Below are 23,527 nucleotides of genomic sequence, written 5' to 3'. Positions count from 1 at the left end.
CAAATTTATCTGTCAGACTTCAATATCCCTTCTGGAGCACAAGTCTGATGAGGAGCATCTGAGGGAGCTGGAGGGGCTCAGCCTGGAGCAAAGGGGGCTCAAGGGGGGACCTTCTGACTCTCTGCAACTCTCTGAAAGGAGGTTGTAGCCAAGGGGGAGTCAGGCTCTGCTTCCAGGGAACAAGAGACAGGACAGGAGGAAGTGACTTCAAGTTACACCAGGGGAGGTTTTAGGATATTAGGAAATATTTCTTCACGGTAAGAGTGGTCAAGCCCTGGCACAGGCTGCCCAGGGAAGCGGTGGAGTCATCAACCCTGGAGGTATTTAAAAGACATGTGAATGTGGCACTTGGGCTTGGCAGTGCTGGGCTAACAACTGGACTCGATCTTAGATATCTTTTCCAAACTAAATTCGTGATTCTAAACAATTCCATGATTTTATGATTCTCAAACCCCATAAAAGCTGGTTATTTCTGTACCAACCTGTGCTGTGGGTGAACGTGCCCTTCAAACTTTGCTTCTGTGGGGGGACAGGAGAGGCCAAGCTGACACAAAGGCAATGGATGCAGGAAGGAGGTGATGAGCCCCATCTTCATCCTGTCTCCTGCAGCAAATCCTGCCAGATATCTCTCCTGTGATCTTTCTCCCTGGCATTGCTTGTGGTTCTCCAATAGATGCATGTAGAAAGGAGAGTTCTCTGTTTGAATCAGAAGTGCTCTGATCTGAAACCCCTGAGCATTTCATATTATTTTTAGCCTTTAAACCAGGCTTGATGAGAGTGTGCAGGTGAGCCAGGGAGAAATCCTGTGCTGCTGGGCCCCAGCAGAGCCTCAGCAAAGGCAGCACCACCATCTGCTGGCACGTTCCAATTTCACCATTTTAGAGCTGTCCAGTGCAAAATCAATTCTGCTTCTTGTATTCCTCTGTGATCTCTACTGTAGTCTGAAAAGTTCTCCAGATAAATGCTAAATTTTCTTTATAAGTTTCACCCAGCATGATTGAAGAGGGCTAATTTTAATTCTGTCCCTAGTAGTTCAAGTCAAATAGCCAAAGGTCACAGCATGTGGCTTCTCTGTGACTTCTGACAATGCCTGACCTTCAGGCTGGTGCACTATGTGTGCACGTGCAGGCAACACAAATGCATGTTTGTGTAAGACAAACTAACTCAAAACAGTTTCAGGGGTCATTTGAACTTACTTCCATGGCTTTTGAAATTATCACAGAGTGCCCCACTCCACTAGAGTGCCTCCCCAGGGCTTGTGCCAATGCCAGGGTCTGTGTTGGGAGCCTGTTTTGTGCAGGCTCCCCTTGCTAAAACCCAGCTTTGCACTCTGTTGTCACCTTGCATGAACTTGAAATTAAGATGGAGTTTCCCAGGATACTGCTCTAAGAAGGGCTGGGACTGTGCCCATGACTTTACCTGGGTTTTGGGTGCTGAGGACTACTGGGAGCTTTTCCATCTACTTGAATTTTTGCCTGTGTACCTTCATACAGCTTTACTTTGCCAAGCTCTGTGCAGAGCATCCCCCGGGTTCAAGGAAAGGTGAGGAAGTCCCAGTTTTGTGCTTCTCCCAGCTCCCGATCTCTGCCTAAAACCCATTTTTACTGTGAAATCAGGGAGAAACACTCAGGCAAGACCTAGTTTCTATGGCAAATCTTTCCAATTTAATAGCAGGAGGCGATCACCATTGGAGTTATATTTTCTGGAAAGAATTCACAATTCAGATGCCGTATTCAGAACTTGACATGACCTCAGGGATGGTATATTACCAAATGTTCTGTAAAATGCACCAGACTGAGCACAGAAGCCACAGGCGCAGGTCAGGGAGAAGCACAAGTGCTGCACAGCACATTAGATTTCACTGGAAAAAAATAAGTGACCTGGTTACTCAGAGCATTTTTTATCCCTGATGCTGAGACTAATTCAGAGTGTGTTGTTAAATCAGGTAAGCAAATTACATTTACGTGGTCGCAGGGAATTGCTGGGAGAGCAAGATGAGTTTAAATAGAGATTTATCTTGGTGCTTTTGTCCACATCTATGACCCTGAGGGATTTTAATTTGTAGGACCCATCCAGGGGGTTTGGTTCCTCACCAGATGCAGCACCAGCATCCTCCCAGCTGCCCTGCACTGTGGTGGAGTGGGCTAGCCTGGTGCTGGCCACCAGCTTCCCCTGGGAGCCAGCCTAGCGTCCATGTGCAGCCCCAACCTGGGGAAAATTTTCACCTGCAGCTCTGAGAGTGCACATCTCAGTGAATCCCTCTGCTCAAGCCCCAGATGTAAGCAAAGTGTTTCACCCTGTGCATCAGAACTGCTGGCAGAAGTTGGTGGAGATAGTCCTGCCACCTTCAGCCAGACTTGCTCTGCCCCCTGGGAGAAAGAGAGATGTTCCTCCAGATGTGGAAGCCTGATCAGCACTGAGTATTTCCATTCCTGAACTACCAGGAACTGAGGAATATAATTTTCCCAAGTGACCTCCCCAAAGTCACCCCTGCTGCAACTTTCTGCTCCTCATGGTGGCAAGGAGAAGAGGGCATCCCCATGTCTGAAGGGAAAGCAGACATCTGGAGCAAACTGAGGTTTGCAAACACCTTTAACTCTTCAGTGCACACAAAAATAACCCCCCCACCAAGGAAAGGTGCAATCCTCTGTTCTGAGCAAAGCTTTAAAAAAAAAATGAAATCTTTGTTCTGTTTGTGAATCCCTTTAGATGTTCCCCTTGTTTATTAGCTTCTGATCTGACTATGCAAGAGATAAGACTAAAAATAGTTTATAAAGGGAGGACTAATAGGTGCATAAAATTAAGGATCCCAAGTATTATATATATATTCTCCAATCAGTTTTGTGGGCTTCTGGAAGTGCTTGGCTTTGCAGAGGAACCTGGAGGATCTCAGTGCCAGCAAGACAAGAAATAACACAAATAACAAGTGGTTCCTCTCAGAGTGCATGTCCTTCCTCTAGTCAATCATGGCTGTATCCTGCTCATCTTCCATGATCACCCCAGAAGCCTGTGGGCACACCGATGTGCTGTGTCACCCAGCACAAACAGCCCCAGCAAGGCTTCAGGGCTTGATTCCCTGACAGAGAAGTGCTGGAGGGTGTCACCACCTGCCCTCCTTCTGGCACAGCTGCCTGGAGAGGAGGAGGTCTTTGCGAGTGAATCCCGTGCTGGATCTGACCCTCAGCACACATCATGCTGTGTGGGAATTCCTTTTGCTGTTGAGTCCCCCTTGTCAAATCTCCTCTGGCTCTGGTCACAGCCTCCTGGGGTCTTCTTGGCTGAGATCATCCATCACTCCCCAGCTAGACTAATGCAGGCCTTGGTGTTGTGCCCTGGGGTTCCTGCTACTTTCACTTTGATTTCCTCAGTGACTCATCCATTTCATGCCACTGAGGGGGATTTACAGTCTGCCTCTCCACATCATTTTTCCTCCTGCTTCTTGCAGTGGTGATATCCTAAGAAAAAATATCCAGAGATGCAGAGCTGTTCCCTTAGCAGTTCAGCTGGGGTGATTGTAGATGCTTTGAGACCCAGGCAGTGTGCTGCCAGCAGCACGGTGTGAGAAACCACTGCTCCTTTGCAAATTGGGAACAGCAAGAGGGCTGGCCATGGTATGGATAGAGCCTTGTCCTCCCACATCCAGCCAGCATAGCACAGCTGAGCATGGGGTCACCTAAGCCTAGATCCCATTGCGGGTTACTCCTCCTGCAGGATTTGGGACCATTTTATTCTTCTGGTGCTTAGTTACTACCTTGTGGGTCTGTAACTCTTTGCAGAGTTACAGTTATTTAGCAGGTCTAGATGTGCACCCACTATTTATTGTTAACAGTCAGAGTCACTATATAAAAACACAAAAGCAGCTGGAGTGAAGAGGCAGCTCTTCTGCTGAACTAAGCACCCTGTCAGCATCAGGACTGATCTCACCAGGCCTCCAACTGCAGGTTTTGCAGCTCTGGGGCACGTGCAGCACGGCCATTAATTAGCCAGCGTTGCACAAAATCAAACTTCTCTGATGTGCATTCCAAATTATTTATTTCAGACTCTACAACAAACCTTGCAAAGAGCAGCACGTGTGGAATCTGTCCTTCAAACCGGGTTTTGGAGAGTGCCCTTAGGGCTTTCACTGCATCAGCTGCAACCTTTGCTCTGAATGCTTGTATTTGGGATGCAGCAGTCCTGAAGGCAGAGTGGCTGATCTCATTTAACAGAAAGAGGTTTTCCTTAGAATCATTAGTGGAAAAGCTGTGCTTAGGTCTCTGCTGGCATCTACTGGATACACAAATCAACACCAAGTGCTGAAAGGGAAGCAGCAATTGGGGATCTTACACCCAAGCTATCCTGGTTCTGCTGATTGATGACAGGTATTACAGCTCATCAGATTGTCACTTATAAATACTGCTAATCGAGCTGCTAATTGTTCACAGTTCACAAATTATGCACACAGCATTTGTTTTGAACAGAGACTTCATCCAGAGACTAGGAAAGGAGTGGAAAATAACTACTTAGATGAATCTAATGATTAAATCAGAAGGAAAACTACCACTTGCCTGCAGTTGGAGCAGTACCTTCTAAAATGCTTGTCATTCATCAAGACCATATTTTTCTTCTAAAATATAATGCATTAGTTAAATCAGTGGCATGTGTATCACTGCCAAATAATAGGGCACTCTTAAACTGATGGTCAGTATGCTGGAAAGTCAACAAGGGACTAAGAGCCCAAGGACTCATTTTTAATTTGTCTTTGAGTAATGTTGTCACTGTTATTCAGGGTTGAACTGGTCTTCAAATCATGTTAACTGCTATGTCTCTTATGCCAAACATTCTGCACTGACAAACTCACATGAATTTTGAACTAAAAAAGTGTCCCAATATCCTTGTGGAAATGAGATTGCAATGCACCTTGTCCAGGCTCATCTCAAGGGAGAGAAAAGGAAAGAGCCACGGCTGGAGGGTTGGAGACTCAGAGCTAGCTTTACAGTGTCTAAAACCTCAGTGTCTTGCTGTCTTCTGAATTCTTCAGCCCAAAGAAAGGGGCTCTCTAAGCAGGGTGACACCAACATGGGCATGTGAGAGATGTGGGGGTGATGTCCCACAGTGGCTCGGCCAGGAGCCACGCCCTGCAATGTTTTCTCACCTGGGAACAAGCAGCTGTGACCACGGGCAGAGTTTTCAGAGCTAAACAGTGAATTAATCCTCTGGTTTCTTTCTCACGGATGAATACATGGAGCTATTTTTAGGTACAGGGACAGACTGACACGCTGGTTTGTGTGCTAGCATGGCAAAGGCCTCCTCGCCCACTCTGTAGCACTGCCTGAGAGGCAGAAACCTTCAGCACGGCTGGGACACAACAGCATTTAAAGTACCATTTTGGCAGGCAACCTGCAGCCTTTGGTGTGGTTTGTGTCCCTCTCTGCTGGTTGTGGTTTATTTAAGACCCCTCACCCTTTGGTTGGGTTTTTTAAAACATTTAAAACTTTTAAAAATGTGGCTGTAGAGAGCCGTGTACCTCACTAGTTCAGCAGCGGCTGAGGGAGCTGGTGGGATTCAGCCTGGGAAGAAGGAGGCTCAGTGGGGACCTTCTCACTCCCTACAACTCCCTGACAGGAGGGTGGAACCAGGTGGGCATCGGTCTCTTCTCCCAGGTAATAAGTGACAGGATAAGAGGAAAATGCCTCAAATTGCACCAGAAGAGGTTTAAACTGTTTACTATGGAAAATTTCTTCATGGAAAGGGTTATCAAGCACTGGCACAGGCTGCCGGGGGAAGTGGTGGAGTCACCATCCCTGGAGGGATTTAAAAGATATGTAGCAGTGGCACTTGGGGACCTGGGTTAGTGGTGGACTTGGCAGCGCTGGGGTAATAGTCGGACTCAATGACCTAAGAGGTCTTTTTCAACTAAAATGATTCTATGATTCTAAGATTATGAGAAGTACGGGCCAGGCACAGCTTTAAAACACAAGCTGGCTCTCTGACTGGAGCAGGTCCATGTCAAAAAGGATCTAGTCAAGAACACAGCCTGATTTAGCGTTTCACAGAAATGTGCTAATCTGTGATGGCTCAAAGATCACAGCCTGCTGTCCTCATTCAACTCTTCACATACAAGACTAACATATAGGTACTGACCAATGCTTGTTAAAAACGTTTTAAAATATCACTTCCAGCTTCACTACCACCTTCTAGCTGTGATAGTTCCACTCCTGGAGCAGCTCCTCTGATACTTTGTGGTCGACCTCAGTCCTGACATCCCCAGTCCTGCCCTTGCCAGAAGGAAAGGCCACAGAGATGTTTACCTGGCCTGTGGTGCACTGGTCAGGGCATCAAATCAGTAGAAAACTAAACCAGCATGAAAAAGAGGGAGTCAATGGTTGTTTAGTGTCTGAGCTAGTTAGCAAGAGTCAGCTGGCGTGGTGGGGAGAGAAGGGACAAGAAAGGTGGCCAGAGCCAAACACTGAGGGAATCCCCTTTCCAGGGGCTTTTAGCCACATGGTCTCTATGGCAAATTATCCCACACCAATCTCCTTGTTACCCCCTGCAACTACCTAGGTAGGAGTTAAATCTAACCTCACCATTCACAACCACCTTTTTCCATTTACACTAGCCATGTGGAAGGAAGGGCAGGTATGCCAGAAATTCCTGTCCCACCCTTCCAACAAGCCACCAGTGTTCACTTGCTGTCAAACAGCTCCTGTGAAAAGCTGTGGCTCTTCTGCACAGCTTCTCTCTGAAACAGCAAGAAAACACTGCTCAACTTGCAAAATCCAGTAGCTGCAGGGCAAAGTAGCAGTGCTGAGTAGTCAAGGGTCAAATCTTTTCCTAGTGGACTTCAGGAGCATCACAGAAGAAAGTTACAGTAATGCTTAGACCATGGAAACTAGCTGTACTAAAATTTCACAAACGATTATGTCTCTCTACTATCATTCATCTGGCAATTTTTCAGAGGAGTTCCCTTCTCAAGGCTGGCCTGAGAATCATGACAGGCTGAGACACTTTCATGTCCTGCATAAAAGACAATTTATTTCTTGTCTCACAAAATAATGACAGTGTGTTTACTTGCGTCACAAACAGTTGAAAAATCCGGTAAAACTGAAACATTGTATTTTTAAAGCCTATATACGGAAAAACACTGCCCACCTCTCACACTTAACTGTGGCAAAAACAAAGGAAGGCCAATCTTAGTTTCTGATTCAAAATACTAGTTTAAGGCTTTAGGCCTTCGAACAAAAAGATTACACTGATAAATTAATACAAATTTATGCCATACAATCACACTTCTATTGTGTTATTTTCCTTCCTTTTCAACACCAAACAGAGGTGGTTTTTATATATTATACTCCAATGGATTGCTGCCATCAATACAATAATACCTGTTCTCTGCATATACAGATTTTCACATGCTGAAGAGCACACAGGGAGCACATGGTATTGCTTTACTTCTCCTTTCAGATACCTCTCCCACACAGCTTCTCTAAACACAGTTAAACACTTAGAGACAAGAGACACTTCAGGTGAGTTCAAAAAGAAAACACACACCTTTGAGCACAAACTCAGTGACACCACAGTCTGTGGTCACACACTTTTCCTCAGTCTGTCTGAGGAACTCATGTTTCTCATATTCACAGTATTTAAAGTTGACTGTACCTGCAAAAAAACCAGAAAAGGCCACTGAAATTCTGACAACTGAGGTTTCATCTTCCTTTCCCTCCCTCCCAGTATCATACATCTTCCCTTTCAAAATTACTGGTTTTTTATGCTTCAGAGTTTAAATTAAAAAAAAAATAACCTTAATAGATCCCTTTTTTAGCCTGTCTTACAGTCTTCCATGACTTTATAACTATTGGCACTTCCACATATAATGGGTTAAAGCAACACTATCCTGCCATGATGCATTTTTCACAGTGTGATATTTTCAGAGTGCCTTCCAGCTGCCAGTGCTCAGCTTTCAACAGCTTTTTTGGCACTTAACAAACAGCTCACACAGTCAGTCAGTCAGTTTGGGCTGCATTGGTGTGTTGGCCTCTGAGCTTCACTGTGGCACTTTCTGCAGGACTGGAGCAAACACTGTTTTGTTCTTGCAGTTGAGCTCTTGTGTTGGCTGGGCTCGGAGGCTGTCACCAGTGCATCAGGCCTGCTGAAAGGAAAAGGCTTCCTTTCCCTGTGGAGCTCTCGCTGCTTGCAGTCTGGGCCACCAAACCAGAGCTCGCACAATGGAGAAGAAACCACACTATGGCTCGTGAGCAGTCCCATCTCTCCAGTTTCCTGTTAGTCTGGCTGCAAAGGGCTCCAAGCACTGGGGCTCTCCCCGCCTTTCCTCAAGGAGACAGCCCTGGGGCCCAATGCCTCCAGCCCAAACCCCTGTCCTTTCAGAGGCTGGTGTCGATGGTGCCTGCTTTGGTCTTCAAGGTGGCCTCAGAAATGGTGTCCGGCTGCCCATCCCGACAGAAGAGCACAGCAGGAGTCTTGCAGGCCCACATGGCCACCTCTCCCCCGCTCGCCGGGCTAGAGGAGGACAGGGCGCTGCCGGGGGGGCCGCTGTGCCGATTGATGTAGCGTTCTCGGACACGGTCAGCCCGGCTGCGGGGCTCCGGCTGGTGGCCTGGGACCGACAGGTAGGCGACCATGTTGTTGCGAGTCCTGTAGCCCCCCTCCCGGCTGCGCCGCAGCAGCACAGAGATGTTGGGGTTGCGGGCGGCGTAGATGAGGGGGTTGATGGCGCCGTTGGCCCAGGCCATCCCGCTGGCCACGGCGTCCATGGTGGGCGAGAAGGGCAGGTGGCCGGCGGCGGCGGCGAGCCCCAGGATGCAGTAGGGTCCCCAGCAGCAGATGATGGAGACGATCATGATGAGGACGGTGGTGGCCGTGCGCATTTCCCCGTAGGCGCGCAGCAGGTGCCCGTAGGTGGTGAGGGGCCGCACGCGGCTCTCGGCCAGGCGCACCGCCCGGCAGATGTTGAAGTGGCAGAAGCACATGACAGCGAAGGGCAGGAGGTAGCAGAGCACGATGAGGGCTGCGCCGTAGGGCGGCCCCAGCCGCGAGGAGCCCCAGGGCAGCACGTAGACACAGCGGTAGGCGCCGGGACGGGCTTCGCGATGCCCCTCGCCCGCCAGCCCGTACCAGGGCCCGGCCAGCGCCAGGGCGCACAGCCAGACAGCCGCCAGCAGCTGGGCAGCGCGGCGGCGGCCCATCTTGTGCCGGGGCTGGCGCACGATGGCACAGTAGCGGTCGAAGGAGAGCAGGGCCATGGTGAGCGTGGCGGCGATGCCCAGCCCGGCGTGCAGGGCGGCGCTGGCCAGGCACAGGCGCTGCCCGAAGAGCCAAGCGCCGGGCGGGCGGCTGAGCAGGCTGAGGAAGGCCAGGGGCAGGCAGAGCAGGGCGCCCAGCAGCTCCGACAGAGACAGCGACAGCACGAAGGCGTTGGTGACCGTGCGGAGCTGCCGGTGCCGGGCGATCACCAGCAGCACCGCCCCGTTGCCCAGCGCCGACAGGGCGAAGATGAGCAGCAGCGCGGCCGCCTGCGAGGCCAGCGCCGCCGCCGACCACCCGGCCGGCCCCGCCGCCGCCGCAGCCCCGCCGCTCTCGTTGCCGCCGCCGCTGCCCCTGGAGAGGTTTCCCGGCTCCATGCGCACCTCATGCCCCGGCCCCGCCGCGGCTGCAGAGGCGCTGCCGCCCGCCCGCCGCTCCCGGCCCCGCCGGCCGCTGACGTCGCTCGGCCGCCGTTGCCCGGGGAACCCGCCCGGCCCGGCCGGGCCCCCACAGCCGGGCACGGGGGCCGAGGGATGCCGGGCATCACGGCTGGGCTGCGGACGGGGATCCCCCCTCACCCCAAACCAGCGTCATCGCCATCCCAGAGTCCGGGATGGGACCCCCACAGACGCTGTCAGCTCCTCTCCCCTCCTGGCTGCTCTCCCCGTACAGCCTCGCAGCCCATCACGAAGGACCAGCAACCCCCAGACACTTTGGCAGAGGTCAGGACCACCTCACCCCACACTGGCGGCGTTCCCATCCCATAGTCGGGGATGGGTCCCCATAGACCCTTTTCTACTCCCAGATCCTGTCACCCCCCCCTCCGCTCACATCCCTCTCCCCTCACATCCATCTTCCCTCACATCCCTCTCCCCTCCTGTCCCCTCTCCATCATGAAGGACCAGCTACCCCCAGACACTGGCAGAGGCCGGGACCACCCCCCTTCATAGAATCATAGAATCAGCTGGGTTGGAAGGGACCTCTGAGATCATCAAGTCCAACCCATGATCCACTACCGCTGCAGTTGCTAGACCATGGCACTAAGTGCCACATCCAATCTCATCTTAAAAACCTCCAGGGACAGAGAATCCACTACTTCCCTGGGCAGCCCATTCCAATGTCTGATTACCCTCTCTGTAAAGAAATTCTTTCTAATATCTAACCTAAACCTCCCCTGGCACAGCTTAAGACCATGCCCTCTTGTCTTGCTGATAGTTGCCTGGGAAAAGAGACCAACCCCCACCTGGCTACACCCTCCTTTCAAGTAGTTGTAGAGAGTGATGAGGGCTCCCCTTCCCACTCTCCAGGCTGGGGGTTGAGACGTCACCAGCTGTAGGGTTGAGGAATCCAGTCAGGGACCCCCACATGGGCACAGGACCCTGTCCCCCCTCTTTCAGCCATGCTGGAGCTGCCTGCCTCTACCTGAAAAGTTTCCTAGGGATGGGGGTAGTGAATAGCTAATGAAGGCTGCACCCCAATTAATGGCTGAAGAGCTTAAAAACGTTCTGTGCTGGGCTTCGTGACTTGCTGTCCCAGCTCTTTCCTGTGAGCAAGGCTGGGGGGCTGATCACAAGGGAGAAGCCCAGAAGCTGAAAACACATGGAGGAGTTTGCTCCTGCAAGCGTGGAGGGTGTGCATGTCACTTGTTGCTCCTCGGGACCAGAAGGTGTACAGGATTTACTGAGGGGTTACAGGAAAGCTGTGAGCAAGAGCTCCAAACACTGTCCTATAAAAACTCTCTTGGCAGCACAGGCATTCTCTGAATGAGGGGATTTTTGTTCATTCCCATTCCAAAGTTATAATTTTCAACTTGGCAGAAGAAATTCCTCCCAGGCGTTTTGATGCCAGTGTTTTCCAAGCTCACCAGTATGACTTTCTCCCTTCTGCTGCAAGAGCTCCTGGGAGATGATCATTCTCATTTTCATGTCTCATTTTAACAAGTGCACCCAGACACTCCCACAAGTGCCTTCAGTAAACAAGCACCACTTTGTCCAGAGACACAGTGGAAATGACAGGCCACGAGTGGTCTGAAGCTCTGCTCCTGCCACTGCAAATGCTTGGTTTGGTTTTTCCATTGGCAATCCTCCCTGGAAGGACTCTGGCAAAGCAAACACTGATTGCACTCCACTGCACAAGCTGCCCCTGGACTGAGACAAAATCATCAGTAAATAATTACCTAAGGTCATAATAGCTCAGACCTTCGAATACAGCTGCTCCTGTTGAAAGTTAACCATGGGGTATTTGCAGCCAGTGGTCTGAGATAAGCCAGAGAGGAAGGTTTAGGGAAGCAGCATGGCACACTCACTCAGTGGGGACAGTGGGAAATTCATCCCCAGCTCTGGGATGCAGGAGGGATCTGGTGGAGTGAAGCAGGTGTAATGGAGGAAGGAAGTATCTGGACAGGCCTAAGAAGGGAAGACAGGGCATGAGACAGAGCAGCATGGCTGGCTGAGCAGGAGACAACAAGGATTCAAATCAACAGCCATGACACACGCAGCAGAATCCTGGAAATGTGCTCTGGGAAGGAAAATAAGAGGAGAAAGGAAGTGTTTTCAGCTGGCATTTAATACGAATCTGGCTTTGAAATTCATAATTTTCAGATATAGAGAAGGCACATAACTTTGAAGACAGGCCTCCAAGATCAGCTCTGTTTTCTGTGAGTAATTACTGGGGAAAAAAGAAAAAAAAAAGAATAAAAATATTATGGCTTCTCAGAGCAGCCCGTTTATGCTAATCACAGCGCACCCAATATGCTCATCACAACAGGGCAACACAGCTTGTTATCTTGAAACACGGCAGATGCTGTCACACCACCCAAAGCTGTTCCCGTTGCTCTGGCATATCGCAGCAAGAACAGAAATTCACGGGCAGGAGAAGCACAGCACCACCAGTGAGACTTTGCCATCACCCGTGGCTCGGGTCACTTGAACAAGAAGCCGTATTTGAGTGGGTCCTCCTCCTCGACAGTGAAGGTGGCTGTGCCAGTGTAAAAGGCTTCTCCTGAGACTTCCACAACGACAGCGTTGTAGTCGCCAAACTTGGCTTCCTGCAGAGGGATCAGGATCAGGACAGAGGCGACAGGAGGTTCCCACACTCCCAACCCCAGAAAATGCCAGTGCTACCTGGCACTTCTGCAGACACCCCTCTTGGAGCACTGTGCTCTGCCCAAGTGCATCCCAAAGTGTGCAGCAGCCACACAACACAACAAGGACTTACTGTTACTTGCTTTTCTAATTAAAATCCTTGAAGCATGAGGTTTATAGGAGGGCAAGACCCCCACGCACCTCCCCCTTTCCACATGCTCTTCCCCAGGCAACAGAAAGGCTTTTCTGCTTCCCCACTGAACCAAGGCAACAGCAATTTTCCAGCAGTCCTTGAGACTGGGGGAAAGACCTGCACAAGCCACTTGCCTTCACTGCCTTCCCAGTGAACAAGGAGCCTGTGGTGCTGCTCCGGAAGGTTCTGGTCTGATTCAGCTGGATGAGTCCCTTATGGTACTGCAGGGCAATGCGAGCTGTCACACCCGAACCTGTCGGACTTCGGTCAACCTACGTGCAGAGATGATGAACCAGCTCTACTATTCTGGAGTTTAACAGAAAACAGTATGGCTCCCCTCAGATCTCTCTGGCACCTTTATACTGTGCTTGGGGGAAATCCCTCTAGCCCAGGGTTTTGTGCAGAACCTGGATACATCACAGAGGCAGGTCTGGGGTACTTCTGGATTGTGATTAGCTTTGGCACACTTATAGGGATGGATGATCTAATAAATATTGAGGCTATTTAGGGAGCACTCGAAAGCTTACCAGCATCACAACAAAAGGACTCAGAGGGGCTAAGGCCACCCTGCCCCTGGGATATTCCTATCAAAGGGTTTGTAGGTATAAACCTTTCTAAAAGGTCACCACCTAAGATGTACAGAAGTATTTCTGCCATTATGAATTAAAACAGGATGTGTGAAATGACACTTGGCTCTTCAGAGACATGACAGTAGCAAAAAGTAATCACTGCCCAAACCAAGCAGCAGAACTGTCCCTCTAAGAGGGGACAAAGGTGGTGCCTCATGTGCCTGAGGAGAGCCCATTTCTGTACCTGCTCATCTGCAAACACACAGATGTTGGTGGTGGGCTCCTCGCTAAAGGCATCTTTCCCATCTGTCAGGATGGTGCCGTAGAGGAAAGCCAGGTCTTCACTTTCAGGGTGATGAAGTTTGAACTGGGAACAGCACAGAGAGGGTCACACACAGCAGCAGCATGTGCAGTACAGCTTCCATGAGAGACCAGAGGAAGGGGACAAGGCCACACTGCTGCGTTTCCACCTCTGCTTCTGCAGTAACAGAGATGGATGCAGCAGCAGCTCCTTCTTACGTCCTTGTAAGGACTCTTAGATTCACCCTGGGGCTGGAAGGATGGGACTCCCCCCCCTCCTGAGTGTCTCAGTCTGGTGCAGTCACCTCGAAGGGAATGTACTGGGGTGCCACGGTGCTCCCCCATACCTGTTTCTTCACCGCTTCTGTCACTGCACTCGCTGCACTGACAAGGTCTCTGGTCTTTGAGGAGTGCACATCGAGGCCCAGCTGCTCAGCACTGAGGAAGGCGTAGAAAGTGCCGCCGTAGCCAATGTCAACCACCACCTTCCCATGGCCAGGGACGTCAATGGCCAAGTCTGAGCAGAGAAAGGGAGGGAGGTGAGCAGGGGAAACCGTGCTGAGCCATGGGCTTGCTTGCATACGGAGTGAAGGAACCCCGCTGCACGCAAGGGCAGTGGTTGGGACGATGTGTAGGTGCTCACATACATGTGATACCTTATGCCACCCCCGACAACCTCTGAAGAGCATCAGAATCAGGGACGGATCTGCCACATGCCCCTCAGCCAGGCCACCAGCCCCCATCCCCCCCAAAGCCCACTGCAGCGGGCCGGGCTCCCACCGGTGGCGGCGGCGAAGGCGGGCACGCTGTGGAAGCGCACGGGGTTGCCGCTGCGCCGGCCGTCCCAGGGCACGAAGGCGGTGACGGGCCCGCAGGGGCAGCGCAGGCGGACGGCGGTCTCCGGGCGGGCGGGCTCCGGCACCAGCCCGTAGTCGAGCGCGAACCGCCCGAGGGCCATCACGGCGTGTCCGCACATGGCGCTGTAGCCGGCGCCGTGCAGGAACAGCGCCGCCAGGTGCGCGCCCTCCGCGGCCGCCCCGCCGCGCACCACCACGGCCCCGTACATGCCGGCGTGCCCGCGCGGCTCGTGCACCAGCGCCCGCCGCACGTGGTCCTGCGCGGCCGCCACCTCCCGCCGCAGCGACAGCAGCGACAGCCCGCCCGCCGCCCGCTCCGCCGCCTCCAGCCGCGGGATGATGCGCAGCGGCTCGCCGCCCGTGTGCATCTCCACCGTCTGCAGCACCGGGCCCGAGGGCGAGTGCGGCGGCAGCGCCCGCCCCGCTCCGGCTCCGACACCGACACTGTCACCGCCGCCCCGCGCCGCCATCGCACCGCGGGGACGCGCCCGCACCGAGGCCACGCCCACACCCTAGAGGCCACGCCCACGACAGTGACAGAGCCACTGTCAGAAGCCGCGCCCCGTTTGAGGCCGCGCCCACCCCCGCCCGGAGCCACGCCCACGACAGCAGCGGCTGCCAAACCCAAAGCCACGCCCCCTCTCTATACCGCGCCCCCATGTCTGGCCCCGCCCCTTGAGAGTGCCCCGCCCACATTCTTACGCAGGGCCCGTCCCGTGGCGGAAGCGGAAGCGCTGAGGCGGAAGTGCCGTGCAGGGGCGGTTGCCGGGTAACAGCGATGTTCCGCGCCGGTAGGACGGGCCGGGATTGGGAATGGGGATGGGGATGATGATGGGAAAGAGAGTGGGGGTAACGATGGGGATGAGGTTGCAGTGGGCTCGGTGCCCCTCTCGATAACAGCCCCTGTCTGCCGCGATCTCTCCGCAGCCGTGGACATCCAGCCCGCCTGCCTCGGGCTGTACTGCGGCAGGACCGTCCTGTCGGTGAACGGCTCCGTGGAGACCTACGGGGACTGCGGGGTGAGTGCGGGGCTCGGCCTGGGCACGGGGTGGCCCCGAGCTCGGGCTGGGGCGGGTCCCGCCGTGAGATGGGATCGATCCCCTCGAAATCGGGGCGCTGGGGTCGCCGAGGGCGGGGAGAGGTCCCTGAGCTAAACAGGAGCTGCTCCGTGAACGTCCCCTGGAAGGAGGTGCTAGAAGCTCGATCCCAAACCCGAGCTGAGCGGAGGGGCTGGAAAAGCTGGAACAGGACGGGATGAGGTGGAGAGCTGTGCTGAAATCACTCGGATTTAATTGGATTTTATTTTTGAGGGAGAGCAAGATCCAGGGAGGGGAGTAAGAAACTGGGGGACAGTGGTTGTGAGCAACCTGGCGGGTAAGTTGAATCATGCTTCACCCTTGTTTATATTAAGAAGCAGGAGCCAGACAGAGCAAGGCCAGTGTAAGCTGAGACATTACTGATGTTTTTGTTTCATCTCTTTAAAAATTTGATCAGTTTCTTGCCCCAGTACTGCCTCACGCTGTTTGTCCAGGAACTATAATGATGTACTGTTGTTCCTCAGGTTGTAAATCCCATCTCTGCTCTCTGCAGGTGTGTCCCAGAGGTCAGAGGACTGATGACAACAAGATCTGCAGGGAATGTACAGGATCTCCAGACCGCTATGACTGGCTCTACCTCGGCTTCATGGCCATGCTGCCCCTGGTCTTACACTGGTTCTTTATTGAGTGGTATTCTGGAAAGAAGAGGTTTGTGTGCCCCTTCTGTAGATATGTTGTTTAATAATGGAAATCTTGTATCCACGAGTGATCAGTCAGAGATGATGAATTTAACTGTCCAGCAGTTCTTAGAGTTCCAGCATGGTTTGGGTTGGGAGGGACCTTAAAGGCCACCTATTTCCACACCTCCAGTCATGGGCAGGGACACCTTCCACTAGACAAGGTTGCTCCAAGCCCTGTCCAGGCTGGCTGTTGGTTGAACTGATATGGTAGCACATAAGCTTTGAGCAGCTGGAGGGGGATTTATTTGCTAATGTAAGGGTCCTGCAGATCCTTTTTGCCAGTCACTGCCCTTGGGGCATGGTCTATATCTGTTTAATGTGATGATGCCCACTCCATCTGCCACTTTGGGCTGGATTGGGTTTCCTAGCAGGCAGGAGCAGTGGGTTGTGTCATCCTCTCAATCCAGGGCCAGACCTCTTACCCACAGAGGCCCTGGTCAGTGCAAGAGAATGGCTTTGAGTTCTCTCTTTAGGAATATGTATTCTGGGCATGGTACATCAAGGAATTTCTGTTAAAAAGGGGTTTAAACCCACAGCTGCCATGTGGCCATTGGGTGCTAGACTAGAACTTGGAGACATTGGGTGCTAGACTAGAACTTCTAAGAAGTAGTGACTGGAGTGTCCTAAACTGGCCCTGCCCATGGCAGGAGGTTGGAACAATGTGATCTTTAAGGTCCCTTCCAACCCAAACCATTCTGTGATTCTATAAACACTGAAAACATAGGGGACTGGGAGAGTTTAATATATGAATATATACAGAATCATGGAATCAGTTAGGTTGGAAAAGACTTCTGAGATCATCAAGTCCAACCCATGACCCAACACCACCTTGTCAACTAGACCATGGCACTAAGTGCCACATCCAGTCTTTCCTTAAACACCTCCAGGGACAGTCTTTAAAAAGGACTTGCATCTTTGAAAATGTTTCTTATATCATATGTAACAGTGTTATGCCTTCTGAGACATGTGGTGTGTTATCCTCACTGCTGCTTTCTTTGCCCATTTACATTTTACACACCAAACCATCTGAGATTGTAAATGAGTTTTCACACTCAGCTTCAAATACTGAATTTATCGAGGCAGAGCTGCCCCAACCTTGGTCACAGTGAATATTAACTCTGCAGGAGGTTCTGTACTGCACAGGCCTCTGCTTTTCAGTCAGTGTTTAGATATCCTGCAGAGTTAGAAAACCAGTAACTCTCTGTTGCTCCTCAGCTCCAGCGCGTTGCTGCAGCACATCACAGCCCTGCTGGAGTGCAGCATTGCAGCAGTGGTCACCCTGCTGGTCAGTGACCCCGTGGGGTCCCTGCACATCCGCTCCTGCAGGGTGAAGAAGCTCTCGGACTGGTACACGATGCTCTACAACCCCAGCCCCGACTACATCACCACAGTGCACTGCACCCACGAGGCTGTCTACCCCCTGTGAGTGTGAAGGCTTTTGTGCTTCTGTCTGTCCCTCCCTTTTATACAGCTGTGTTTGTGTCTGTGCCTCTTCTCAACACTGCAAAAAGTGTTCAGATGCAGCTCAGATCAATGAGTATCAATCCCCTGAAGTCTTTGATTCACTGAGCTGTTTTATATGAGAAACATTTCCCACCACTTAATGACTTTCTGAGTAACCAGAGAAGGTGGCACAGTCCAGGCTGTCAAACAGAATCACAGAATCAACTGGGCTGGAAAAGGCCTCTGAGATCATTGAGTCCAACCTGTAACCACCCTGTCAACTAGACCAGGGCACTGAATGCCATGTCCAGTCTTTCCTTAAACACCTCCAGGGACTGAGACTCCACCACCTCCCTGGGCAGCCCCTTCCAATGTTTAATCACCCTTTCTATGAAGAAATTCCTCCTGATGTCCAACCTGAATCTCCCCTGACACAGCTTGGGACTATGTCCTCTCATCCTCTCACTATTTAGCTATGAAGCTCAAAGCTGCTTTTTATTTCTTTTCCTTTGCTACATCTTGACCCCCTTGGAAAAGTGAACCCATCATTCCGCGTTTACATCCTTTGGTTATAAATTCTTTAGACTTCACTGACTAACCCCAAATTCCCTGGTTGTGACTTGAGTCTCCATGAGAAAACTGCACATTTGAAGGAATTTCTATTTTTTTTCTCCTCAGGTACACCATTGTGTTTATATATTATGCCTTCTGTCTTGTGTTAATGATGCTCCTTCGGCCTCTCCTGGTTAAGAAAATTGCCTGTGGCTTGGGAAAGTCTGATCGATTCAAAAGCATTTATGCAGCACTGTACTTCTTCCCCATCCTCACCGTGCTGCAGGCTGTGGGAGGAGGCCTGCTCTGTGAGTTCTCTCTTAATAACACTCATAAACATACCTGTAAATGCACACTAAGAAGTGATTTATGGGAGGGAGGGAAGGGACACTTTTTGCTTTGGGAATAAGGACATTGTTTAAGATTATTGTGAGGACTCTGACCTGAAAAGGTTGCTCATTATAGCCCTGACCTCACTAGGCTCCTGACCCACTGCTTTGCCTCAGCCAGTGCTGCTAGAGACTGTCCCTTTCCCAAAACAAGGAATGAGTGGGTTATGAGAGGAAATTACTTCAGAGGGAGTTAATTCCACTTTCTGCTAAGGCAGAGTTTGATTTTGGAGATGGATTAAAGTATAGGTTTGCGAAGATAGGATATTTTTGGTTTAGCTTCCAGCATCCTTGTCACATGTGGAGAGGTGCCACAAAATCCTCTCTCAGCCTGACTACTTTTCTTATTATCTGCCCTTTTCAGTTCGTGGTTTAAGTGTACAATAACTCCACCAAGAAACAGTAGAAGTTTGAAAAGCTCAGTGAGAGCTGTTGTGGAGTTATGCTTGTCTGACCCCTATTGCTGTGCATGTGTGATATGCTGATGAAAGATGGGCTGAAGTAGCTCAGTTTACTTCATACCTGTGGTTATATGTGGAAAAACTTTCTCTGAACTGTAAATCATGCATTTTTCCTGCTAATGTCTTCCATGTTTGCCTTTAGATTATGCCTTCCCATACATCATACTGGTGTTGTCTTTGGTTACTCTGGCTGTTTACATGTCTGCTTCTGAAGTGGAGGTGGGTAAACATGTTTCCTGTGTTAAAACTCAGATTATAAAAGACTTGAGTGTGCAGAGACTGCTTTGTCTCTTGCCTTTTCTCAGCAATGTATTTTGCATTTAAGCCTCTTCCTTTATGCCTTCTCCTCTTGGCTGGAGGAAGCTCCTGTGAGACTTCCCTCTCATGGTGCACTGCTGCTGGAAGGGCTCAAACACAGGAGCCTTCATACAATCCCTGTGTTCTGCCTATAACATCTCTTAAATGTCAGGAACTGGGGAACAGGCTGAATGCTAACAGGATATTGTGTTTATTTTACAAGTCTTTCAAGGATCTTCTGGTGAGGAAGAAAAGGCTCGTTGTCCTCTTCAGCCACTGGTTGCTTCATGCCTATGGAATCATCTCCATTTCCAAACTGGATAAGCTTGAGCAGGACCTGCCATTGCTTGCCCTGGTTCCTGCCCCTGCCCTCTTTTACCTGATGACAGCAAAGTACACGGAGCCATCACGCATCCTCTCGGAAGGGGGAAATGGACATTAAAAGGAGCCTGTGCCAACAACGCCATCCCAATGATCTGGATCAAGCAATTTAGTCATGCTTTGGAAACTTCTGTTTTAAAGGAAGTTGTTTATGTGCCAGACTTCTGGTGAAACACCTCTGGTTGAGACTGTATAATATCAAAAAGCTGCACTTTGTATTCCTCATAAGTATCTGGTATAGATCAAAGGGAATGTCTTTGTATCTGTTTATCACTGTGAATCTGTATAAAAAGCTTGTGACACGTTCTAGTACAGCGGTTTGCTTGTGTATGTTCATTTCCTAATACAATATTTGAATAAAACAACAGAACCTGGTTTTCAATAGACTTTAAATTAAAAAAAAATAGAGCTTGAATATGCCAGAGAGCTTGTTGTTTCTCATCACATACTCTAGTTTCTATCCCCCACCAGTGGAAACAGACTGTCTTCTTCCTTCCATCAAAAGATGAAACATGTTGTGCATGATTCCTCATGATGTTTGTGTCCGACTGCTGGGTAAAAGGAGAAGAACTGCACTGTAAAGTTCACTATAAAGTATAGTTTATGCTCTGTGAGCTTTGTGTAGGGAGACCTGTTCATGTAGTGAGAGCATTAAATAGATCAGATTAAAGGTTTTCTTTTCTTGGTAGTTTGGTTAATAAAAATAATTGGTGATTCCTTGTCTCTCCTTAATGAAATGCCATTATCTCTGCTTTACATTCCTTGAAATCCTAAAGTGAACACCTTGGTAAATATTGTTAAAACCCCTGAGGCTGCTCAGAGGTGAGTGTTTGGCCTTGCTGAGTCAAATCTCCACTGACAGACTTAGTTTTCTCTCTGTGTTGCATTTAGGGATTAAGGAAGTAACTGAGCATCATAAGGAAATCAAATGCTGTCTTTTCTGCAATGTGCAATATATAATTTGCAGACACTCTGATCTAGAGGACAGTTCTAAAGGTAAGGGATTAAAACTCATGTTAGAAGACCACACCTAAGGACTGTTCCTCTTTCATGGGCATTTCTGTGTACGGACTATATGCATTGGGTTTAAATGTTGGGCTGTGTCTTGTTTTTGAAAAGATAACAACAACTCCCAGGTAACATCAGGTATAGTAAAGAGTACATTTTTTGCTAGTTCTAGAGAGTCATCTGTTCCTTTTGAAAGCAGAATGAGGCATTCTATTAAAAGGAGAGCTTACAGGAAGACAGTGCACCTCGTGGATCTTGCCTGAAATCCCCAACCACTGACCTTACAGCTTGGCTCCAGTGCTTTAGCCAAACTTGGAATGTGAAATACAAATTAATAAAGTCTTTTTATCACCTTTTCGCAGTAGCATTAAAAAAAAAAAAATTATATATATAAAGGCAACCAAAGAGAGAAATACACACAGTTTGGAATGACCAAGCAATGTTTTTATGGTGGCTCCTTGTGAAGAAACCTGCCCTGAACATTTCACACAGAAAATACTGGCTCTGGCTTTCAGATGGAGTAGGATTCTCTTCTGCTGTATGTTCACCCTCTTTCTCTTCTCTGCCTGACTCCTCTGACATTCTCTTCTTCTATAAATCCATCATTTCTCTCCTTGGTTCCTGATCACATTATCCAGACCCAATGATTCCAAAGTAACCTGTAAGCCATGCCTTTCAGCTTTAATGTATTAAAAAGCCACATTCTGTAATCAGATGATGATCATACAGTGACCAAACCTGTGACTCATTACAGATGAGACCTCTGTGACTCAACAAGTAAAGCAGATATCTGGCAACTGTTCACATCCCTGGAAGTGTTCCAGGCCAGGTTGGATGGCTTTGAGCACCCTGGTCTAGTGGAAGGTGTCCCTGCCCAAGGCAGGGGTTTGGAACTGGATGATCTTTGAGGTCCTTTCCAACCCAAACCATTCTGTGATTCAGTGATATCTACAGGATTTGAGTTAAATAGGCTCTGAAGCAAGCAATTTGTATGTACCCTGTGTGATATCACCCCTTCCCAAGACGATAACATACAATATTTTTCATTTAAATGGAAATAGAAGTAAAAATTGCTTATACTAAAATTCTAAAGCACATAAACATTAATTAACCATATAGTCCTGGAGTGATAACTGCGAAACCACAAGCTGCAGGAGCTGAGGTCTGTTAGTTTTATTTATCCTTTGTGGAAAAGCAAACACACAGTTCTGGAAAGATCAGTGATGCTCAGACTGTTTTACAGCCCCCTCACTGTTATTATCACAGCTCTTCAGAAAGTGGAAATTAAAGATGATCATATCCAGGCTGTGTTATAAAGTATTCCTGGTTCTTCTAATAAATGTACCTCTAATTCCAGCCCTCTGCCATGGGCAGGGACACCTTCCACTATCCCATGTTGCTCCAAGCCCCGTCCAACCTGGCCTTGGACACTTCCAGGGAAGGGGCATCCACAGCTTCTCTGGGCAGGCTGTGCCAGGGCCTCACCACCCTCAGATATCTAATCTAATCTAATCAATTCTAATCTAATCTAACATCTAATTCTATTCTCTTTCAGTTTGAAGCCATTCCCCTTTGTCCCTTCACTACAATTCCTGATGAAAACTGCTGTAAATGAACAGATTTAGATGGGGGGGAAAAAGAGTGAAAAATAAAATATTTAGCTTATCTTTTTTGACAATCAGAGAATCCAGCCCCTCCATCTTTTTTTGTACCCTGCTATTACCATCACTGATCTTTTCCTCTCATCGTGAATTTTTTTTTTTTAGAGCTGTCACCATGTTCAGTATTTCCTGCTCATTTTCCAGAAACTCCTGTAATGACACAGAGTACAATTTATTTTTTCTTATAATGAAAAAAAAACAAACCCTCACAATATGTTAAGAAACTTGATTTGCTTATCTAGTTTTCCCACAGCTTGACTGACCATTAGACCTGTAGCTCTGCAGGTACTTTTTCAAGTACCCAACTTTTTCAAGTACCTAATCCTTGCATAAAAAAACCCCAAAGTTTGCCTTTCTAACAGAATAATTGGTGAAAAATTTTTTACATTATAGTTTGGCTTAATTCCTGTTCAAAATGAAGGCAACCCCCAACTAGAAAAATACTACAAGGCTGATGAGCTGAATGTAGAACATCAGGAACATTATAAGGTACAGAAGTTAAACTTAAGAGAAGTTTAATTATCAGACCAGCAAAAGAAACAATATCGGAAAAATTTGGGTTTATAGCCAATTTTTTTTATAGTTGGAAAACACAGGTTTAATACTTTGCCCCTCGTGACTTCAAAGATGGTAGTGTCTTATTTGCAAAATGCAGTTTTATTTTTTACATGGTAACTGAACTATATTTATGCAATCAAGTACAACAGAAAATTGAAATTCATCTTTTGAATAAGGCTCTCCTCTGACCATCCCTTCTTCAGAAGAAGATCTACAAAGAGTTAAGCGTTAAAATGGGATAAACCGCTGTGCCAAAAAAAAAAAAAAAGACATTAGAACTGAAAGATATTCTTTAAAAATGTCACCTTTTTTCTTTTGAAGTAGTTATTAACATGTTACTGTGAAACACCATCAGCCTATGCTGACTTGTGGTTTTCTGCTTCAGAGTTCACTGCAAAAATATCTTCTTTTATCTGCACATTGTTCTGTGAAAAAAAAAAAATTACAACTGAATATTATCACAGTTTTCTAAATATTTTCCAAAGAGTTTCAGTGTTTCTAGAGAGATCAGGAAGAATAAAATGAGTTTCAGGTTATTGAAATATAAAGGTTAATGTATTCCTCTGGACATTTCCTCTGACATTAAAAAGACACCTTTTCTTTCAACAACATCATCCATTTCACTTTGTTGAACAAATTTTAACAGATGCCAAAATCAACACAAGCCACCTGTGTCTATGCTATCAAATAAAATGGATGAGGGTGCTGAGAACAGCCAGGGCAGCACAGGTCATGCACAAGCAGAGAAACTCTTCCTC

General features: G+C 48.9%; 3 protein-coding genes across 4 annotated transcripts; 1 reads left to right on the top strand and 2 right to left on the bottom strand.

Annotated features, from left to right (window-relative positions):
* Window positions 1-6,987: 6,987 nt before the first annotated feature.
* On the bottom strand, window positions 6,988-9,765 carry GPR135 (G protein-coupled receptor 135). Its single transcript, XM_064659482.1, has one exon. It carries the CDS (start codon window positions 9,615-9,617, stop codon window positions 8,361-8,363), a length of 1,257 nt encoding a protein of 418 aa, XP_064515552.1. The 5' UTR covers window positions 9,618-9,765; the 3' UTR covers window positions 6,988-8,360.
* A 2,022-nt stretch (window positions 9,766-11,787) lies between these two features.
* L3HYPDH (trans-L-3-hydroxyproline dehydratase) lies at window positions 11,788-14,745 on the bottom strand. 2 transcript variants are annotated; one of them, XM_064659483.1, is made up of 5 exons: window positions 14,166-14,745; window positions 13,733-13,902; window positions 13,330-13,452; window positions 12,647-12,788; window positions 11,788-12,282 (listed from the first exon to the last, which is right to left on the bottom strand). In XM_064659483.1, exons 1-5 carry the CDS (start codon window positions 14,710-14,712, stop codon window positions 12,161-12,163), a joined length of 1,104 nt encoding a protein of 367 aa, XP_064515553.1. In that variant the 5' UTR covers window positions 14,713-14,745; the 3' UTR covers window positions 11,788-12,160. The 2 variants fall into 2 exon arrangements, with proteins under 2 accessions (XP_064515553.1, XP_064515554.1); XM_064659484.1 differs by lacking the exon at window positions 13,330-13,452.
* Window positions 14,746-14,910: 165 nt separating this feature from the next.
* JKAMP (JNK1/MAPK8 associated membrane protein) lies at window positions 14,911-20,906 on the top strand. Its single transcript, XM_064659485.1, has 7 exons — window positions 14,911-15,033; window positions 15,170-15,261; window positions 15,833-15,987; window positions 17,235-17,441; window positions 18,141-18,322; window positions 19,007-19,083; window positions 19,385-20,906. The coding sequence occupies exons 1-7, from the start codon at window positions 15,021-15,023 to the stop codon at window positions 19,601-19,603; spliced, it is 945 nt and encodes a 314-aa protein (XP_064515555.1). The 5' UTR covers window positions 14,911-15,020; the 3' UTR covers window positions 19,604-20,906.
* Window positions 20,907-23,527: the final 2,621 nt, after the last annotated feature.

Source organism: Pseudopipra pipra, chromosome 6 (assembly GCF_036250125.1).
Source record: "Pseudopipra pipra isolate bDixPip1 chromosome 6, bDixPip1.hap1, whole genome shotgun sequence".
In the NCBI taxonomy this organism is placed as follows: Eukaryota; Metazoa; Chordata; class Aves; order Passeriformes; family Pipridae; genus Pseudopipra; species Pseudopipra pipra.
The sequence above is the reverse complement of the archived record's forward strand: the minus strand, read 5'-3'. Positions and strand labels throughout refer to the sequence as shown.

Excerpts from the sequence above, each read along its gene's own strand:
- L3HYPDH (XM_064659483.1), bottom strand. The coding sequence starts at position 14,712 with ATGGCGGCGCGGGGCGGCGGTGACAGTGTCGGTGTCGGAGCCGGAGCG. Across the intron at positions 13,903-14,165 it reads CGCCTTCGCCGCCGCCACCG|ACTTGGCCATTGACGTCCCT; the intron begins GTGGGAGCCCGG and ends TTCTCTGCTCAG. Across the intron at positions 12,789-13,329 it reads GTGTGTTTGCAGATGAGCAG|GTTGACCGAAGTCCGACAGG; the intron begins GTACAGAAATGG and ends CTCTGCACGTAG.
- JKAMP (XM_064659485.1), top strand. Across the intron at positions 15,262-15,832 it reads AGACCTACGGGGACTGCGGG|GTGTGTCCCAGAGGTCAGAG; the intron begins GTGAGTGCGGGG and ends TGCTCTCTGCAG. Across the intron at positions 19,084-19,384 it reads TGTCTGCTTCTGAAGTGGAG|TCTTTCAAGGATCTTCTGGT; the intron begins GTGGGTAAACAT and ends TTATTTTACAAG.
- GPR135 (XM_064659482.1), bottom strand. The coding sequence starts at position 9,617 with ATGGAGCCGGGAAACCTCTCCAGGGGCAGCGGCGGCGGCAACGAGAGC.